This window comes from Silurus meridionalis, chromosome 6 (genome assembly GCF_014805685.1).
Source record: "Silurus meridionalis isolate SWU-2019-XX chromosome 6, ASM1480568v1, whole genome shotgun sequence".
Lineage (NCBI taxonomy): Eukaryota > Metazoa > Chordata > Actinopteri > Siluriformes > Siluridae > Silurus > Silurus meridionalis.
Window position 1 is genome coordinate 12,056,838 of NC_060889.1, and position 22,204 is coordinate 12,079,041.

The window sequence follows — 22,204 nt, forward strand, 5'->3', positions numbered from 1 at the left end:
TGTTTGAATTGAGGCAGGCACATCATATGTGCAAATCTAAGAACATAAAAAGGGCATCTCAAACCTTTATTTTCTGTAGAGAACGTTTCTTATGCTTATTTTATATATATATATATATACAGGGAGTGCAGAATTATTAGGCAAGTTGTATTTTTGAGGATTAATTTTATTTGAGGATTTAATTTGAACAACAACCATGTTCTCAATGAACACAAAAAACTCATTAATATCAAAGCTGAATATTTTTGGAAGTAGTTTTTAGTTTTAGCTATTTTAGGGGGATATCTGTGTGTGCAGGTGACTATTACTGTGCATAATTATTAGGCAACAACAAAAACAAATTCATACCCATTTCAATTATTTATTTTTACCAGTGAAACCAATATAACATCTCAACATTCACAAATATACATTTCTGACATTCAAAACCAAACAAAAACAAATCAGTGACCAATATAGCCACCTTTCTTTGCAAGGACACTCAAAAGCCTGCCATCCATGGATTCTGTCAGTGTTTTGATCTGTTCACCATCAACATTGCGTGCAGCAGCAACCACAGCCTCCCAGACACTGTTCAGAGAGGTGTACTGTTTTCCCTCCTTGTAAATCGCACATTTGATGATGGACCACAGGTTCTCAATGGGGTTCAGATCAGGTGAACAAGGAGGCCATATCATTAGATTTTCTTCTTTTATACCCTTTCTTGCCAGCCACGCTGTGGAGTACTTGGGCGTGTGTGATGGAGCATTGTCCTGCATGAAAATCATGTTTTCTTGAAGGATGCAGACTTCTTCCTGTACCACTGCTTGAAGAAGGTGTCTTCCAGAAACTGGCAGTAGGACTGGGAGTTCAGCTTGACTCCATCCTCAACCCGAAAAGGCCCCACAAGCTCATCTTTGATGATACCAGCCCAAACCAGTACTCCACCTCCACCTTGCTGGCGTCTGAGTCGGACTGGAGCTCTCTGCCCTTTACCAATCCAGCCACGGGCCCATCCATCTGGCCCATCAAGACTCACTCTCATTTCATCAGTCCATAAAACCTTAGAAAAATCAGTCTTGAGATATTTCTTGGCCCAGTCTTGACGTTTCAGCTTGTGTGTCTTGTTCAGTGGTGGTCGACTTTCTGCCTTTCTTACCTTGGCCATGTCTCTGAGTATTGCACACCTTGTGCTTTTGGGCACTCAGTGATGTTGCAGCTCTGAAATATGGCCAAACTGGTGGCAAGTGGCATCTTGGCAGCTGCACGCTTGACTTTTCTCAGTTCACGGGCAGTTATTTTGCGCCTTGGTTTTCCACACGCTTCTTGCGACCCTGTTGACTATTTTGAATGAAACGCTTGATTGTTCGATGATCACGCTTCAGAAGCTTGGCTATTTTAAGACTGCTGCATCCTCTGCAATATATCTCACTATTTTTGACTTTTCTGAGCCTGTCAAGTCCTTCTTTTGACCCATTTTGCCAAAGGAAAGGAAGTTGCCTAATAATTATGCACACCTGATATAGGGTGTTGATGTCATTAGACCACACCTTCTCATTACAGAGATGCACATCACCTAATATGCTTAATTGGTAGTAGGCTTTCCAGCCTATACAGCTTGGAGTAAGACAACATGCATAACGAGGATGATGTGGTCAAAATACTCATTTGCCTAATAATTCTGCACTCCTGTATATATATATATATATATATATATATATATATATATATATATATATATATATATATATATATATATATATATATATATAGAGAGAGAGAGAGAGAGAGAGAGAGAGAGAGAGAGAGAGAGAGAGAGATAGATAGATAGATAGATAGATAGATAGATAGATAGATAGATAGATAGATAGATAGATAGATAGATATTATGCAACATCTTAAATACTTCAGCTCATAGGTTACACAATTTTTGTATTGAAGTGTTCACACACTATATAATAAGCTCATGGTCGTAGGTTATGAAAGATGCATTTCAGCCTTGCCTTCTCATCACTTTCAAAGCTTATTAAGTACATGAGCAGGAGGTTGTCAGACACACTGTATAATCACATTCTGTTTAATGAGCCCCTGCTAATTTCAATCAAGCTCAGTGAGGGAGACCTGCCATCAAAAAGCTTAATAGTTGTTGCGAGTGCCTGAATGCTGTTGCAGTTAACAGTATTACAGATTCATTGATCTCCTGACAATACAGAGGTCAAATACTTTACTCACTGCAAAGCAAACTCTCCATTACTAAAGCTGTCATATCACCAAGCAGGATATGTATACCGGGTTATCCGCAGGCACAGCGGTCTATCAGAACATAACATTTTATGCCGGGGACATTAATTAAAGGTCTCTTCACCTGCAGCTCTGGTGCTGAGAACAGATGGGCACCCACTGGGAAAGGAATCAGTCTCATAAGACAGGGTTTAGTGATGGCTCCTGCAGGAGTGAAAATGTAAATCCAGTCCAGTCAAGTATAAGCATAGTCACACAATTATACGCTGGCTAATCATAGCGCCTTTTCTGAGGCTTGCCGTTGTTATTGTTGTTTTGTTCCCGGCATGGAAAAAATGGGGCTTGTTTGAACACACTCAGCGAGTGAACACAGGAGGTGCCGTGCTCCCACCTTCGAATGAGCAGATGCTTCATCACTTTCACACCCGCTGCTCATCTTCACACACTGTTACCCTAGCAACTGCTTCCTTTAAATGGCATTGTAATGCAGACCAAGACTCAAGAACAGAAAGGTCATATATAAATGTAGAAGCATGTTCAGACATGCTTGGTCTAATTATATATATATATATATATATATATATATATATATATATATATATATATATATATATATATATATATATATATATATATATATATATTAGACCAAGCATGTCTGAACATGCTTCTACATTTATATATGACCTGTATATATGATATACACACACACAGAAAAAGTCATATATTGAAAACACAAACTTGATCATAATTTATAATGCATTTTAGTTCCTGTACAGGGTTGGATATAATTCAATTCAATTCATTTTTATTTGTATAGCGCATTTACCAATGAACATTGTCTCAAAGCAGCTTTACACAGATAATGTGGTGATAAAAATGAATAAAATGTTCTTTATAAGAAGTAAGTTTGTCTCTGATGAGCAAGCCGGTGGTGACTGTGGCAAGAAAAAACTCCCTGAGATGACATAAGGAAGAAACCTTGAGAGGAACCAGACTCAAGAGGGAACCCAACCCTATCTGGGTGGCACCAAATGTCCATTTATTGCATATGTACGATGTTGTGGGGTACAGTGATGGTGATCAGAAGCAAACTGTATTCCTGAGTGAGTGTAGCAGACTGTTGACATTAACTACAGTCCAAATCCATCAAAGCTCCCAGTCTTACTCCGGAATTTCATGGAACCACCCAAGTCGTTGATGAGAAACTGTCCTCAGCTCCACAGACTGGCCTCCAATCGAAGAGGACACTAACTAGAGGAAGGCCTGGACGAAGTGGGAAGATCCGCGGTGGGAGGAGGGTCACTGGAACCTCAGGAGCATGTTTAACTCGACAGAGAGAGAGAGAGAGAGAGAGAGAGAGAGAGAAATAATAGGGGTGACAGGATGAGAAGGATATGAATTATTATGTGTCCCTATTGTTGTATGATAGTTAAGGACACTGTGTAGTTGGGGACCCGGCAAGACTCACTATTCCAGCATAACAAAAAGGGAGAACCAGAAGGTATCACAGACATGAGGGATCTCTGGGATAAGAGATGACCCACCACACCACCATCATCAAACCTGAGTGATCGTGTGAGAGTGAGGGGATGAGAGCATACAAATATCCAAGTTCACCAAACACTCTATATCCATGATCCCTCCAGATCTGCTCCTTTACTTAAGAAAAATCTACTGATAAAAGACTTGACTAAATAAATATGTTTTCAGCCTTGAATTGAACACTGAGACTGTGTCTGAGTCCCCAACACTGATTGGAAGTCTGTTCCATAACTGTGGGGCTTTATAAGAGAAAGATCTGCTCCCTGCTGTAGTCTTCATTGTTTGAGGTACCAACAAATACCATGCACCTTTTGATCTAAGTAGGCGTGGAGGATCATATTGGTACAGAAGTTCACTCAGATACTGTGGCGCGAGACCTTTAAGTGCTTTATACGTCAGTAGTAGTATTTTATAATCAATGCCAGATTTAATTGAGAGCCAGTGTAGACTGATTAAAACAGGGGTGATGTGGTCATATTTTCTAGATCTAGTGAGGACCCTTGCTGCTGCATTCTGAACTAACTGAAGCTTATTTGTACACTAACACGAACACCCAGACAGTAAAGCATTACAGTAGTCTAATCTAGATGTAACAAAAGCATGAACTAGTTTTTCTGCATCCTGTAACAACATCATATTTCAAATTCTAGCAATATTTCTAAGGTGAAAAAAGGTGATCCTGGTAATATTATTCACGTAAACCTCAAAGGAAAGACAAGGGTTAATAATCAAACCAAGGTCTTTGACTGCTGTACACACTGAGATAAAAACACCATCCAGAGATGCTACATAATCAAAAAGTTTAATTCTAGCTGCATGTGGTCCTAGTAAAAGTACTGCCGTCTTATCCGAGTTGAGCAGAAGGAAGTTATCAAGCATCCACTGTCTAATGTCCTTTACACACTCAGAGAGACCACAACATTTTTAAGCTGATCTCTCTCATCTGGCTTTGCTGAAATATACAGCTGTGTATCATCAGCATAGCAATGGAAGCGAATACCATGTTTATGTATAATTTCACCCAGAGGCAGCATATATAAAGAGAAAAGCAGTGGGCCTAAGACAGATCCGTGCGGAACACCAAACTTTACCTCAGAGAGTGTGGAGAACTCACCATTTACATCAAAAAACTGATAGCGATCAGTTAAATAAGACCTAAGCCAGGAGAGAGCTGTCCCTTAATTCCAACAACGTTCTCATGTCAAAACAGTAAAGAGACAAAACCCTGATCAGAGGCCAATAGCAGGTAATTTACCACCTTAACTAGCGTCGTCTCTGTGCTATGATGAGACCTAAATCCTGACTGATACATTTCAAAAATGTTATTCATAAGTAGATGTGAGCATAACTGCTGCGCTACAACCTTTTCTAAAATTTTAAAAATAAAGGGGAGGTTTGATATTGGCCTGTAGTTGGACAGCTGACATGAGTCAAGGTCAGGTTTCTTAAATAAGGGGTTGATAACTGCCAGTTTGAAGGATTTAGGTACATAACCAGTGCTAATGGAAGAGTTTATCAATTTTAAAACAGGGTCAATTACCTCTGGAATTATCTGTTTGAAGAAACTTTTAGGCAAGAGATCAAGAATGCAGGTTGATGATTTTGATGAAAAAAATGAATAAAACTCATTCATTCATTCTCTTGAATAGGAGTAAAACTTTGTCATTGGTTGTCTGTTATAATTACACTGCTGTCTACAGGGTTATTTATAAAATAGTTTGGATTTATTTTAATCGTCTGGATATTTTGCCTGATGTTTTCAACTTTATTATTAAAAAAGTTCATGAATTCAGTACTACCTATTGATGGTGTGCATGTTAGTGCAGTGCTTTTATTTCTTATAAATTTTGCTACCGTGCTGAATAAAAATTTAGGATTATGCTTGTTATTTTCTATGATGGTGGAGAAATATGCTGATCTAACACCACTAAGACCTTTTTTTATAACTCAGAAGGCTTTCTTTCCATGCTATTTGAAATACTGTCAATTTTGTTTGACGTCATTTACATTCTAATTTTCGAGTGGTCTGTTTGAAGGTGCGCGTATGAACATTATACCACTGTGCTCATTTTCTCTCCCTGATCATTTTGGTCTTAAGGGGAGATACATCAACTAGAGTGTAACAGAACGTTGATTCTAGGTATTCAGTGACTACATATTTTTATAAACATTTTTTACTAACATTTTTTAATCCAAATTGTATTATCAAATTAAGAGTGTGTCTACCACTATGAGTGGGTCCTATAACATTCTGATTAATTTCAACTGAATCTAGAATGGACACAACTGCTGCTCTTTAGAAGTCTTCCTGAATATACTGTACTTTCCAGAGATTCCTATATCCAGGGTTATCATACAGGGGCTTCATGAGTTTGATTTTAATCTAATACACTCATCATGTAAAAATAACTGGGATATACTGTATACACTCACTGTCTTGTTTAATGAGAACACCTGTTTACTTGCTCATTTATCCAATTAGCCAGTCATGGAGGGGCCTCACAAATAATTATATCAGAGACATGCCAAGGGTTTCAGTTAATATTCATTACAAATTCAAAATGGAAAGGAAAATGCGATCTCTGGTACTTCGTAATATGGTTGTTAGTACCAGATGGGCTGGGTTGAGTATTTCATAAACTGCTTATCTCCTGGGATTTTTGTTGTTTCAGATTTACAGAGAATGGATAAAAAATAATATTTTTATTTTTTTTAATAATAATGTGGTAGAGGGTTATTGTGTTGAAGACAGTCACTGATAATTATTAGGGTTTTTTATATAACTGTATTTATTTATTGGTACTTGAACTGGTCCCTAATTTATTTATTATTTATATTTCTTTTAAGAAAATAAGGCTTCCTGAATTAATTTAAAGAACAATAAATTTTCATAGTGCTTGTTAAAATCTTTGCTGTTTAAGGAATGAATAAACATGGCTTAAACAACACTTTTATTTGTTTTGAGTTGTTTTTAATTGTACAGTAAGACAGAAGATAGAGAGAGGAACAGAATAGAACTGTGCTTCCGAGTGATGTGGTCTGACTTAAGTATATCAGTACTTGGCAGCTGGTCTGTTCTTATCTGCTAGCTGAAATAGAATGACTTAACCATGAAATGACCTGTAGCGGTGCTATGATCTGATAAATAAGCCTTAGTATGTGTGTGTGTGTGTGTGTATCCTCAGTGCACGAGACAGCAACACATTCTAAATATATTTATTTATTATATAGAAATATAGAGAATATTTTATTTATTTTTTTTGCGCCATATAGCCAAAATAGGGCAAACATTTGTGAACACCTGATCAAACACATATGGGCTTGTAACATCCCATCCCAGATTTAATCTATTTTTCATGTTATACTGTAATTCCGTCCACTCTTCTGGGAAGGCTTTTCACAAAATTTTGGAGTGTGGTTGTAGGGATTTGTGACCATTGAGATAAAACAGTATTAATGATCAGGAGTGATGTCAGGTGAGGGGATTTGGAATTAAACTGGTCTTGCAGTTCACCCTTTCATGTTTAATAGGGTTGAGACCAGAGTTCTGTGCAGGCCAGTTGCTTTTTTCATTCCAATCTTAGCAATCTATGTCCTCATGGAGTTTGCTTTGTGCACAAGGACATTGTAATTTAGGCTCCTTAAAATAATGCTACAGCATATATAGATAATTGTTTGCTTCCAACTTTGTGATAACGGTAACGGATAAAAGTTACGTCTTAAGGTTACATATGTAACTCGCAGGGATGCAGGGAGTGTAGCATGGAGACACATCTCATTCCCTCAGGGAACCAGGGTGGAGACATTCCCTTTCAGGAACTCGAGCTACATCAACAACATTTTGGAAACGAGTGTCCAATCATGCCAGACTAGCCAATCCCTGTATAGTGTGGATGAGTACAGCTAGGTCAAAGGACACGGGGGCCAGGAGTGGCACTAAGGCCAAGGCTTTAAGACCTGATGAAGGTCAGCGAGGTGGACCAGCCTGCAGCATTGCAAATGTCTTGGAGAGATACCCGACAGAGCCCCCAACCAAATGCCAGGTTCTATCCATGAACTCTATGTCGCACCGGGGGCCTCAGTCTCCGGGAGCCACAAAAAAACACACCATGAGAGGGTCTCTGCCCAGAAACTGCCCCGCTAAGGGGCGTGATATGCCAAATTGGTGGACACATAGACTTTCAAGGTGGTGCACACTTCCACAACCAATCATCACCACTTCCCACCCTATGAGGGACGCATCCGTCGTTAGTATTATACGATCCAGGATCCCCAGGATCTCTCCAAACATCTAAGGCACTTTGTGACCTTGATCATATGGAGGGCATTGATCTTTTGTGAGAACCCATGGGTCCTGAGCCATCACTAAAGGGGTCTCATCTACAGAAGGCCAAGTAGGATAACACCGGATGCAGCAGCCATGAGACCTAGCAGTTTCTGGAACAGCTTGACAGTGACAGGCTTTCCTTCTCTGACCTTCCTGACGGCCGTAAGGATGGCCACAATGTGGGCAGGGGAAAGCTGCGCACGCAAAGTAGCCGAATCCCATATGAGGCCGAGAAAGGTGGTTCTCTATAATGGAGAAAGCACACATTTCCCGGCGTTCAGCCGAAACCTCAAAACCTTAATGTGAGCTAGAACGACATGTTGATGCTGAACCATTAACTACTCTGATCGAGCCAATATCAACCAATCGTCTATATAGTTGAGGATGCAGATGGCCTGAAGTCTCAGGGAGACCAGCGCCACATCCACACATTTTGTAAAGGTGTGGGGTGAGAGAGCAAGGCCAAATGGAAGAACCCGGTACTGGTAAGCTTCGGCCCTGAAAGTGAACCTCAGGAACTTCCTGTGAGAAGGAAGGATGGATACATGAAAGTACGCATCCTTTAGATCTATCGTGACAAACCAGTCCTTGGATCTGATTTAAGACACCACCTGCTTGAGGGTCACCATTCTAAAACTGATTCTAATGAGTGAGCGGTTCAGCTGACGTAGATCTAAAATGGGACACAACCCACCGTCCTTTTTGGGAACTATGACGTACCAGCTGTAGAATCCGGACTCTGACAGAGAGACCACCTCGATGGCCTACTTCCTCAGGAGAGTGTTTACTGCTCGTTCCAGAGCCTGCTCAGTTTCCACCAGAGTGGGAAGAACCACGTCGAAACAGGGCGGACGAGACTCGAACCAAATCAAAAAGCCTCACTTTACAGTGGGCAGGACCCACTGAGACACATCTGGCAGAACTTTCAAGGCTGCCAAGAAGTCTCTTAGGGGTATTAGTCTCTCAAGACTGACCTCTGGTGTGCCTAGAGCTGGGGCAGTGCCCTGAAGGGACTCTAGGAGCCTCGAAAGAGGCGGCAAGTTTTCCTGGACCACTACACCGGGTGGAGACCGAGAAGGATGCTCGCTGGAAGCACATTCAATGGCATGGTTAACGGACCAAACGAGACACGACACTCCGTTTGTGCACCTCCCGATGGGAGGTGGTGGATTGCACCGAGCAGCCCCAGGAGAGCGGTGTGGGCGGTACCGCTGGAACGCCACCGCCTGTTTCTGTCTGACTGTGTCCTGAAGGAGTGAGTGGGGCATCCAGCAGCACGGCCCTATCCCCGTCAGACACACTCTTTGTCGATACAAGGGCGGCCATGGACCGGCCAATGACCCTTTGTGTCTTTGTATATATATATATATATATACAGTAGCTCAATAAATATGAGTACACCCTAAGTGATAACAGTGATAACAGTTGTACATTTTTTAATTATGTAAAGCCACATGTTCTATTTATCATGTTCATGTTTTTGTCTGCCATACTGTACAAATTTGTCTATGTTGTATTAGAGCAGTTAAAATTTGGTACATTGTATTCAAAGTACCAAATTAACATGACACCTCATGGCAAAGAAAACTCTGAGGATTTGAGAATTTGAATTGTTGCTCTCCACAAAAATGGCAGATGATGGCTATAAGATCGGTAGCACCCTAAAGCTGAGTTAGTGACCAGGCTCATACAGAGGTTTTCTAAACTGGGTTCCACTCAGAACAGGTTTCGCAAGGGTCAGTCAAAGAAGTTAAGTCCTGGTGCTGTGCGTCAGGTGCAAAAAATGGCTTTGAAAAACAGATTCATGAGTGCTGCCAGCATTGCTTTAGAGCAGGGGTGGCCAACCCGTGGCTTGCGAGCCGCATGCGGCTCTTTGGCTGGTTTCGTGCGGCTCTTACGTTCATATCGAAGTTTGTGTTTGTTTGTTTTTTAATGTGTGTGTTCGCTTCGCTTGAGTTCAATACGGTATTTTTAAGACTTAAATGAGCTTGCCCCTACTGGGAAACTCTGCGGTATATCAGACTTGGGCAAACTACGGCCCGTGAGGCCAATCATAAATTACAGGGATGCACCGATTTCAGTCGAAATACCTAAATCACCGACAACACGGCAGAAACACAATTATAATGACGCAATAAAAATTGCAGCCAGCACAGGGTTATCTGGATAAGAGCCAACATGTCTGCGGTGTGTGGATAGCGATTTGCAAAACATGCAATGCTGAAATTTCAAGAGGGGGTGTATCTGCAAAGGGTTTCTCCAAGTTGGGTTTAATTTATCACCTGAAATCCAAACATCCCGATTGCCATTCTAAATATGAGAAGAACGCAGCGCAGAAACGTAGTCAATCCGAGCATGCGCACTTTGTCTGTAGCGGACGTTTTTGAAAAGGCAGGAAAGTTTTCCAGTGATGGTGCCAAGGCAAAAGGCATAACACAAAAAATTATGGATTTCATTGCCTTTTGAATTGAATTTTCATTTCGGTGCATCCCTAAAATATTATCGTTGGTGTGGCCCTCTGACACAATTCAGGTTTCTCATGTGGCCCATTGTAGCAATTAATTGCCCACCCCTGCGGTATATTCATCTTACGCACATACGCATTTGACGAAAATACCGTATTGAACTCAAGCCAAGTGAACACATGCACATAAAAAAAAAAAACACAAACAAAGTCCTTGTTTTCTACCCTGAAACACGTGACATCAAAGCATCGATCTGTTCTGACTGACACTCATGTAAAAGAATTGCTTCGAATGGCAACAACGGAATACGAGCCAGATTTGAAGGGGATTGTTCAAGGCAAGGAATGCCAAAAGTCCCACTAAGTAACATGCATAGTAAAAGAAAAAGCTATTGTAAATTATTATATTTTTGTTTGTGGACTTGGTTAAACTAAGAGTTTGTGTGTGTGAGACAATGTTCATTGTTGAAAATGACTGTCCTGTGGTCTTAGAACTGTAGGAGTCAATTTCTGTCATTATGTTGGTGTGTGACATTTACAATAAATCTGGCTGAGCAGAGGTGTGTGTGTGTGTGTGTGTGTGTGTGTGTGTGTGTGTGTGTGTGTGTGTGTGTGTGTGTGTGTAAGAGGAAGGGATGGGTGATGCTCATGTGTGCCCATGTGTATGATGTGGCTCTTTGCGGTAACACAGTAAAAAATGTGGCTCTCGGTCTCTGACTGGTTGGCCACCCCTGCTTTAGAGGTTGCAGAAGCAGAATGTCCGCTTGTCAGTGCTCAGACCATACACCGAACACTGCAACAAGTCAGTCTGCATGGCCATCCCAGAAGAAGGCTTCTTCTAAAGTTGGCTCACAAAAAAGCCCACAAACAGTTTGCTGAAGACAACCTGTCCAAGAGCATACATTACTGAAACCATGTCCTGTGGTTTGATGTGACTAAAATAAACTTGTTTGGTTTAGATGGTGTCCAGCATGTCTGGTGATGCCCTGGTGAGGAGTACCAAGAAAATAGTTTCTTGCCTACAGTTAAGCATGGTGGTGGCAGCACAATGGTCTGAGGCAACATGAGTGCTGCTGATACTGGTGAGCTGCGGTTTATTGAGGAAAACATTAATTCCAACATGTACTGTGACTTTCTAGAGCACAGCATGATGTCCTCCCTCCAGATACTGGGCCAAACTGCAGTTTTTCAACATAATAAAGACTCTGAAAAAGCTGAAGGTAAAGGTTATTGTGGCCAAGTATGTCTCTTCAGACCTGAATCCTATTGGGCACCTGTGTATATATAATTAATGCAGAACGTTTTCTTTTGGTTTGGTTTTTGAAGTTATTTTAGGGTGTAGGTGTACAAGAATTTGTTGTATTAATATGTTTATTATTATTGTAATTTTTTTTTATTTTATTATTTTTATGTTAATGCTAGGTTCCCACAAGGATAGCAAAACACAGAATGACACAAAGAAAAAGCTAAGAAAATCAAGGATAAACAATGAGATTCCTTTGCAAAGAAAAAGCAATTAGAGTTCCAGGATGAGTGGTATGTTGCTGTTTGTGTGGGGTATGTGTGTGTGTGTGTGTGTGTGTGTGTGTGTGTGTGTGTGTGTGGGTGTAGGTGTGTGTGCGTGTGCGTGTGTGCATGTGTGTGTGTGTATGAAGGTGTGTGTGTGTGTGTGTGTGTGTGTGTGTGTGTGTGTGTGAGTGTGAGTGGTGAGTGAGTGAGTGAGTGAGAAGGATGCAGTAGAAGACAGGCGGCTGTTTGGATGCGCAGAAGCAGTAGAGTAAAGGGAATAGCTGGGCTGTCTTCAGTCTCCAAGCTCCTGAGAAGGAAAGCACAGCACAAGCAGCACAGGCATCCTGCACCTCCTGCATATTCTTTTCATCCACATTTACTCATGCGCGTGCACTCGAACCTGAACTATACAAGGTGGGTAATTTCTTTCATGTCTCTGAATCATTTAAAATCCAAAGACAGTTTTCTTGTGTTGCTTTCAGTGGTATTTGACATGGATTTTCTTAATAGATTTATGTATATGTATATACCAGTGTATGTGGCAGACCTAAGACAGACTTGAAGAGTAAAAACAGGCAGGCTTACTGATTATTTCACAGGCAACAGTTATTTTTTATGTCTATAGTTGTTGTTTGTGATGGACAAATCCTAAGTATCATCATAATTTGCATATAAATAGCAGCTTGGACAAAAGATTCATCTAATGTTGACACTGCCTCTTTTCCTTATGTGCTGAGTGATTTTGCACCTGGAAGAAAAGAAGGTTGTAAACCTGGACAGCTAATACTGAGCACTAAAAAAATGTTAGATCAGTGTGCATGGATTGCTTTCTTTTGCATCTTTATTTGTTGTTTTAAATCCATACAGAATCTATTATATTCCTTAGAGGTTGATGATCCAATAAATAAGTAGGCGCTTTGTTGTTTGGAGGGTCATACTGAGTCTTTATTATCACTCACACGCACAAACACACGCTGCCAGAGACAAAGATTGTTATGAATGAGTGATTTAGTTTCAATCATTTTATTTTGAGTGCTTCTTTAGCTCATATTGGATTGTAGACTGTTCAGCACAAAAAAAGGCTAGTAATTTTCTCTTTTTTTTTTAAGTTAATATACCATGTTTCTTATTTTAAAATCTATAGAACACATAGTCATTTTTGTAAGTATTAATTGAATTGCCTGATACTTGGGAAGAACAGCAGATGCTTTTATTTTTCAGCACTCTCCTTTAACAGTAAGTGATTTCATTTCATTTTTGTTGTTGTTATTGTTTTTTATTGTTGAAGATGTATTGAATTTTGATGAAAGTTCTTAAGAAAGGGCATAATGAAAGCCAGGAGTTTTTTATATTTGTATGCCAAAGATGGATATACTCAAGAGGGATGTTTGTCAAATCTCTGCTCATATCAACTGATTTATAGTGAACTTTTTGTTTCTGGGGTTTTTTCACCTACTGATCTTATTCCTTGCGTCCTAGTGTATCAAAGTTGATAATGCCAGATAATTCAATGCAAATTTTTTTTATTATTATTACACACTAACAAATGATTAAGATACACGTAAAAATGTCATAAATTAGGAAAGGTAAATCTAGATTTTCAGCATGTAACAAGCAAAACAATTTAATTCCATATATATTTTAATAAAAATTGGTTCCATTTAAAATGTCAGATTAGTTCATTACTTATTTTTGTTCCACATGAATTGATGTAGAAGATCAAGCAAAATTTTAGAATATGGTTTTGGAAGCTTCAGTGGAGCAAACAGATCCAAATATATCTTTGAAAGAAAATTAAATGCTCAGAAAGAGAGAGAGAGAGAGAGAGAGAGAGAGAGAGAGAGAGAGAGAGAGAGAGAAGACAGAGAAAGAAGACAGAGAGTGTAAAATGAGACTGTAAGGACCACAATGTCCTCTTCTGCTGAAAAACATTTTGATGTCTTCTTTATGTTCACTCTATCAAGTGTAAATTGAAATCCCACCATGAAATAGCCCTTGTAAGATTCTATTGCAAGTCAGGCTGAGAGATGATGGAATTTGGATTTGGATGCCATCAGGTACTTGATATAATCATACAAGGTTTTACTTTAGAAGCCCCTTCTTTAACTTAAGGGTTTCTGAACCTGTTACACTGAGCGTGTGTGTATAAATAAAGTGTAATATTCTTTTACATTAATAAAATACCCCTTTCTGTACTTAGCAGCATACAGTCTGGTGAATTAGGGTTATTTATATCAAGATATCTTAATATTGCCACAAGGTGGAGTACAATCTCATATACATTATGTGTAAAAAGTGTACTGAACACATATTAAGGTACATGCATCTCACAGGGCAGCTTCTTTTTCAGTGAATATAAGCCTTCCTGAGCTAAAATGTAACGTTATGAACATTTGAATGGTTTGTAATGCATTCAAATTTTGAAATGCCACAGATCTGCATGATCTATTTCCACATCTGGAAATAATGTTCTGTTCTGTTATGTAGCTCTATAGTGTGTGATGTAGCTCTATGTTGTTTCATGTATTCCAGGGTTCTTGAGAAACGTTGACTTATTTCACTGCGTACTCAATGTAATATAAATTCATTCATTCATTCATTAATGGGTTTCTCCTGCTCAGGGTCATGGTGGATTTAAGCACACACACACACACAAACACACACACACCACACAAATTTACCTAGTATTAATATTATTGCTTCAATCAACCGATTATTATCAAATATTCCGAGGGTAATTAACCACAAATATATTATTTGAAATAAACATTAAATGACTTTTAAACTGTTACAAATATATACTGTATATATAATGAATTTTTTACTACATATATAGGATGTGGATATATAAAGATACAGCAAAAAAGGGAACCTAGGTCAAAAGAAGAGACACTAGAATAGTAAAAGGTCATGACACTATTGTAACATACTCATTATCACCTGGTAGCTAATTAACCAATCGTACAAAATGTTCCTTTACACTATATTTTACTCCATACTCATGAGAATGTTGTATTTTTTTTACTTTACCTGCCGGCACTTGTCGTTGTTTAAATGAACATATGCTCATCTTGCCTTGTGGGAACACACAGAGCCAACAATCTTACATAATGAACACAAGGAAAATATAATGATAGTCAAGACAATTTCTCTAAGCCTTATTATATTCTAGTTAACACAGTCAAAAGCTTGCCACCAACAAATAACTGGATGCAGCCACATCCCGACTCTGCACTTTAATCTGTCTTTTTGACAGCTGTGTCGAAATGCTTCCATAAAATACAACAACAGAATGATATTATTTCAGTGTAAGTGACTGTAAAGGATCGTGATAGACATACAAAAGCAGAAAAGATCAAATTTGTAGGTTTTGTCTGGAAATTTTAATTTTACAGAGAGTACCATTTGTCAAATAGTGTTAAGCAAAGAAATTATATGCAAGCAACATTAGGTGTCCCTCTTTCTCTCTCTCTCTCTCTCTCTCTCTCTCTCTCTCTCTCTCTCTTTCTCTCTCTCTCTCACACACACACACACACACACACACACACACACACACACACCCACACACATACAGATTCTTGTCCAATGTTAGGTATAAGGGCACTGGATTTAACAATAATTGTTAAATAATTAACAAAAATTGTATTTCTTTTTCAATTAAATGTTCAATTTCCTAGACTGTGTTGCTATAGGCTCAAGTTCAGAACTAAAGGCTAGTATCAGAACGACCATTTTACAGATGCTTATTTATTGGTCATAGTGAACAGTTTTGCAGTGTGTGCACCAAGTGTCCACCAGTGGATAACCTCAGCACCTCAGCAATGAATAAAAATGAATGAATGAAAAAAGAACAAATAGTTTCCCTATTTGTGTCTAGTTTCTCTTACGGTTTCTTCCTCATATTGTTTTCAGAAGTTTTTACTTGCCACTGTCACCTCTGGCTTGCTCATTAGGAATAAACATTTAGGAATAAATAAAAAAATTAATAGGAAAATTTGATTAATTATTAATTTTATTCCTATAAAGCTATGTGATCATATCTTATGCAAATAAAATGTAATGAATCTTAATTACAATGAAATTAATCTTATCAAAACTTTACTGAAGCAGGTTAGATTTTATTTTATTATTTTTTTTTTTTTTTTTTACAAATTCCTTCATATAAAATCAGCCATTTTACTATTTTTGAATTTTGTATGAGAGCAGGTTGATGCAAAAGACCCAAGAAGGTATTTTGCTGTAATAACCTGCTTTCATACAAAATTCAAAAATTTATTATATCATGTAAAAGACAATCAATTATTGAATCTTACTGAATGTCAGAGCTTTTCTCTAGTTTGAATTCTGACTTATTCTGAAGTCTGAATAATTTGTCTTGGAAGTTAAAAAGGTCTGCAAGCATGATTTATTTTTGTGGTTATAAAAAGAAATCCTAACTGTGATTCTTTCTCAGATAATGCTTGAGCTGTTATGCATGTTCAATTAATGCACCTGAATCTATAAAAAAAAAATTTAAACCCACAAAGTCTTTTTTTTTACTTTTGACGTAAAATGAATAGTCTTTGGGTACAAATGTAAATTCATTTACACTTAAAACATTTTGGATAATGATCAACAAAGTTACATTTTATGTACTGTGTATTGATTTGTTTTGGAATGTCAAGCAGGTGGACACTTAATACCAAATATCTTGGCTTATTTAATGCATTCAAATTGTGAATAGTTTTTAATTACCAAAATGGTCACCCAGTGTGTACTAATTGACCATATATGCTCTGCATTCTCTTGTAATCTTGTGATCGCCAACCAGGAAGTGGCTAGTGGATAATGCTAGCACTATGGATTCTGTAGCATTTTGTGTCAAGCTGCAAAAATTTTATGAAAGGAGAAAATCCTGACAATTACACATATCGAAATATATATATTTGCTAATGCAGCCAAGATACACTAATTATAGTTTCTCTGTTTTTGAGGTAACACTTTCAATAATGTTTTTGAATTGAGAACACCGAGCAGCATACTAGGCCTGTTACTTTGCTTTTAATAGAGTCCTGAGATTTTGGCACAGGGGATAGTTTTATTGTATCATGGCTCTATGGATCCTGGTGCATGTTTAACTTAGGTTATTGTCTGTGTTTAACATGATATCACTATTTAGGTTTCCCCCCCAAAAGCATGAATGAGATTTAAAGCCTACCAAAACCTAATGACTATAACATTGATGCTTTATATAAGCAGCCCGGTAATCAATAATAGAAGAAGGAATCATCTTGCCTGCTGTGTGTGTGTTTGTTTGTATTTTCTTACCCATATGTCATGCATTAAGACAGAAGAATATTTATTTGTGCAATACTGCCTGATAAGAGTCACCCAAATGTCATCCTCTAGCCAAAAAAACAAGTCTAAGGTAAATACTGTATGCTGAGGTATTTTCCTTGATTCATCAAATAATTAGTTATCATAGTAAACTAGACCTGCTGGTGGATTAAGTTATTTCAGCATTATTCCTGTATAAATATTAAATAAAATTTATTACACCCAGTGAAAAAAAACTGTTTAATAGCTCTTACTTCCACAAGTCTGCTTTATTTTCTCAAGGAGGTAAAAAAGTAAACATTTAATTCATTTAAACAGCCATTACACATGTAATTTTATACCCTTTTTTGTCCACATTAGTGCACTGCTCTTTTTGCCTAGACATCAGTGTCTGCTCAAAGTCAAAGTACTCTCAGACTAGTGATAGAGTTCCCTGTTCCTTTGTGGAGCCGTTCTTGTTTTTATTTTATTCTCTCTCTCGTTTACTCCCCTTCTCTCACTTTCATCCCCAAAGCATTGCTGGGCTATAATTCACTTTTATTTTAAGTGTGAGACTGTGCAGCTGAGGTTTATCCTTTCATTCTAAACTTCCAATCACTTCTTACTTTCTTGCTTCTACTTTTACTTTCAATTTATCTGCTTTCTGTCAGTAGGTTTTGCACACTTAATCATGTTCCAGGGAAGAGAAAAGCTCAACCAAATTGTGTTTGGTGTTCATGGTGCTCATTTCCAATTCGTGGATCAGTCTGCTCATGGCAGATTATATATAATGTAGCACAACTCATTGACCATTTTAGGAACACATCAGTCTGGATCCACATTCCTGGATGAGCTTAGGTACTTATCAAGACAGCCAATCACATGGCAGCAGCACAATGCACAATGCAAAAAAAACAACAACATTACATAGTCTTTTGCCAGTCTTCTGCCCAACAGCCATACCCATTGTATCCTCAGATTCTTATTCTTGGCTAATAGGAGTCAATGTCACTGGGAGCTGTTGCTGTAGTCCATCTTTCAAGGTTTTGATTTATTGTGTGTGGTGAGATGTTTTTCTGCTCACCACAGTTACACTATTTTTTTTTTTTTATTGTTTAGAAAGCTATAATAACATTCATATCAATCCTATAGTACATCTACACTACATTTATTGTATTTGCCATTAATTATGACTTTATCCAGAACAACTTACATATATCTTATTTATATAGTATATAAGCAAAGAGATGAGCCTTGCTCAAGGGCACATCAGTCATTGAGGAGATTCTAGCTCTCAAAATTTTGATCAAAAGAACCACTAGCAAACACTCCTAGTACTAAATTATTCAAGGTCCACAGATATGTATTTTTCTAAGCTCAATGATGGTAAATAATCTTTAAAAATAATATTTTCATAAAAAGAAAATGCTATACTATTTTTTGCTGATGTTAGGTGATGTCATGTTATGTAACTGAACCAAGAAATTTCAGAGCATGTTGGTTGGACCAGGACTAAGGGTGCAAGATTTGCTCTATTTGGTGGAATGAATATACACAATTTGGTTAATAAAAAAAAAGAAAATGTCTGGTATGTTATATATTTTTGTTGAGCAGCTATAAAAACAAATTGAACTGATTTACTATATGTATATTATGTATGTTACTTGATTTAAAGTAAGTAGAAAATTGAGGTCTATAGCTTTTGTGCATTGAATTTAGGCAGAGATAGAAAAAAAGAGGAAAACATTAAGAAGCTTAATAGTTGTGACAAAATGTTTAAATGTTCATTACACATTGTGCATATTTCACCTGTCTTTGTCCCAGAAAGAGTAAAACAACCTGAGGATGTGGAACATTTGACTAAATATCTCTCTTTTAAAATGTGCTGTGATTAGCCACTGCCCCAGACTGATGTAAATGCAAATAGAACCAATTTATATTCTAGCTATGAATGTAATAAGGTTTGTGGGGTTTTTTTCTCTAATAATCTTCTATTTGCTTTTTCTGTGGGTCCCACTAACAGAGAAAAGGAAACGATGCTTCTCATCCGCCTTCTTTGATCAAATTGTTAATTAACAAACTTTTTACCACATGTCTACCCTCTACAGCATGTTTGCTACTTGTAAGCAAAGAAATTGGTGTCAGGGTAATTTTACAGGCGGATGGCTGAGTACACAAGGGCAGAGTGTGTGGCAGATGCAAAAGCACATATTTGACAGACACATCACGCCTTTTTTCCATCCTTTCTCGGCTGCACATAAATAGCTATACATGAACACTTTGCTTTTTTAATATAAATGCAGAATAGATTGAAAGATCCAATAACTTATGATTAATATATGATTTGTTTTTTTTTATGTGTATTGTGTTTAATGCAGTGCACAAGAATGGGCAGAAGATCAATAAACTCTCTCTTTGTTTCTTTGTGGATCCTACAGATGGTGTAGCTGGACTAGTGCAATATACAAGACATACACAGGACAAATACAGGAATTTCAGCTATGTGATTATGGTTCCTGTGGAGCCTGTGCCTGTTTTTTTTTTCCATCGTGTGATCAGGGACACAAGTGCATAAGTCATCATGTGATTGGATACAAGGACCCAACAAGGACCACAGTTTGTAACAAAAGATTTTTTACTGAAGGCTGGATCATATTGTCAAGAGGGTAACCTCATAATAGTACGATTCTCCAGCCCTAGTTTCATCTAATTAGACGGAATGTGCTTTCTTGGCCAAATCTAAGTGCCTGAGTGCCTCTTGTGGAGCCTAGCCCATCAACACCTGCAACATGCTCATATATGTGCATAGGTTTATTTATCAATGAATGAGGAATGTTTAAGCTTAAAATTCCACAGATGGAACCATTTACTCAGAGGATCCCAACTTGCTGTGTCTTCCACTGCCAAAAAAAAAATCCAAAAATTTATTTTCCTGATGTGCTCGGAACAAATTCAAGTGATTTAAAGAGAAACCCAATGATTATTGTTTTAACTTTGCCCAGACAAGGACAGACTTTGTAGATGAAGTATTGTTGATCAAAGCCTATAAACCTTACCATTGTTGATTTGAAAATAAAAGGTACTTTTCAGTGAATTTTATCAAAAGACTCAAATGTTTATAATGATGATACCACTGAATTTCAGTTTAAGTGAATTTGGTTTAAGAAAATCTGCATAATGGCTGAAGCTACAGAATATAATGGGACTGAAAGCATGTTTTCTTCCACCAACCTTCCCTTTAATTTTACTATTGAATACGAAGATTTTCATTCAGAATCCAATGCTAGCAAGATCATTATCCCTTCTATCTACGCCCTTGTTTGCTGTGTGGGCATAATAGGAAATGCTATGGTTATATATGTCATCCTCAAGTACGCCAAGATGAAAACAGCGACAAATATTTACATTCTAAATCTTGCGATTGCTGACGAGCTCTTCATGTTGAGTGTTCCATTTCTGGCTACATCAGCTGCAGTGCGACACTGGCCCTTTGGTTCGTTGATGTGTCGGCTGGTCCTTAGCGTTGATGGCATCAACATGTTCACTAGCATTTTCTGCTTGACTGTGCTCAGCGTGGATCGCTATATTGCAGTGGTGCACCCCATCAAGGCAGCACGCTACCGCCGACCAACTGTTGCTAAAGTGGTTAATGTCTGTGTGTGGGGACTTTCACTTCTCGTCATCTTGCCCATCATTATCTTTGCGGACACTGTTCCGGCACAGGATGGAGGGGTAGACTGTAACTTTCTGTGGCCTGAGTCCTCATGGTCAGAAGCATTTGTGGTGTATACCTTCTTGCTTGGCTTCTTGCTTCCTGTGGCAGCGATCTGCCTGTGCTACTGTTTAATCGTTGTGCGTATGCGTGCAGTAGGGCTCAAAGCAGGATGGATGCAGCGACGGCGCTCCGAAAAGAAGATCACTCGCATGGTGCTGCTCGTGGTCGCTGTCTTCGTACTTTGCTGGATGCCCTTTTACATAGTGCAGCTTGTGAGCGTGTTCTGCCATCCACCAGACCCCATGGTGACTCAGCTCTTTCTTATTCTAAGTTATGCTAACAGTGGTGCTAATCCTATACTGTATGGATTTGTGTCTGACAACTTCCGCCGCTCCTTCCAGAGAATTGTCTGCTTCCGCTGGTTGGAGAATGGGCCGGATGCAGAACAAGTGGACTACTGTGCTGTGGCCCTCCGTCGCCAAACAACATGTACTCCACAGGAATTCCCTAAAGAGTGTTGCTTAGCCTCTGATATGGTGTTTCGCAATGGGACATGTACCTCTCGTACCACCACCCTTTAAATGTTTCTAAAAAAAAGAACTTTGAGCAAAATGTAGGTTTATATATATACAACTATCTATACACAATAAGTATTTAAAGTTACCTTGAATTTCTCCTTATATGTACTGCTAACTGATTGTAATAACTATTATTTTGTATAGGCTTACTAATTATGATTAAATAAAAAGTCTTGTTCTCTTTGTAAATTTTCAGTAATCTGTGTCAATGTGTTAAAGTTTACCAGGTGTTCACTGATTGCTTTGGCATGGCCAAATCATCCACATTGTTGTTCATGATTAAATTTGTATTTATCTCCTGAAATCAAATATGAATGTATTTCCTGCAACATATTATTTCGCAGTACAATAAATATTGGATGTGTATGAAACAATAATTAACCAGCATGTACTCTACATATGTTACTATCTCTCTTGAATGATTCACAGCTACCAAATCTGGAGCATAGTCATTTTCATTTTAGTAACAAAAAAATATGATATTAAAAAAACTGTTATAACTCTCCCAGTGCTTAAAGTCCGCACAGTTACTGCCAAAAGTATTTCTGCCC

At 38.2% G+C, this 22,204-nt stretch overlaps 1 protein-coding gene across 2 annotated transcripts; it reads left to right on the forward strand.

Moving 5' to 3' along the window:
• Positions 1 to 12,290: 12,290 nt before the first annotated feature.
• On the forward strand, positions 12,291 to 21,986 carry sstr1b (somatostatin receptor 1b). Of its 2 annotated transcripts, XM_046851894.1 has the most exons (3): positions 12,291 to 12,479; positions 19,799 to 21,380; positions 21,477 to 21,986. In XM_046851894.1, the coding sequence occupies exons 2-3, from the start codon at positions 20,538 to 20,540 to the stop codon at positions 21,654 to 21,656; spliced, it is 1,023 nt and encodes a 340-aa protein (XP_046707850.1). In that variant the 5' UTR covers positions 12,291 to 12,479; positions 19,799 to 20,537; the 3' UTR covers positions 21,657 to 21,986. The 2 variants fall into 2 exon arrangements, with proteins under 2 accessions (XP_046707850.1, XP_046707849.1); XM_046851893.1 differs by having other exon boundaries at positions 19,799 to 21,986.
• Positions 21,987 to 22,204: the final 218 nt, after the last annotated feature.

Bases quoted from the DNA above. Each gene is read 5' to 3' on its own strand.
- sstr1b (XM_046851893.1), top strand. From the start codon at position 20,538: ATGGCTGAAGCTACAGAATATAATGGGACTGAAAGCATGTTTTCTTCC.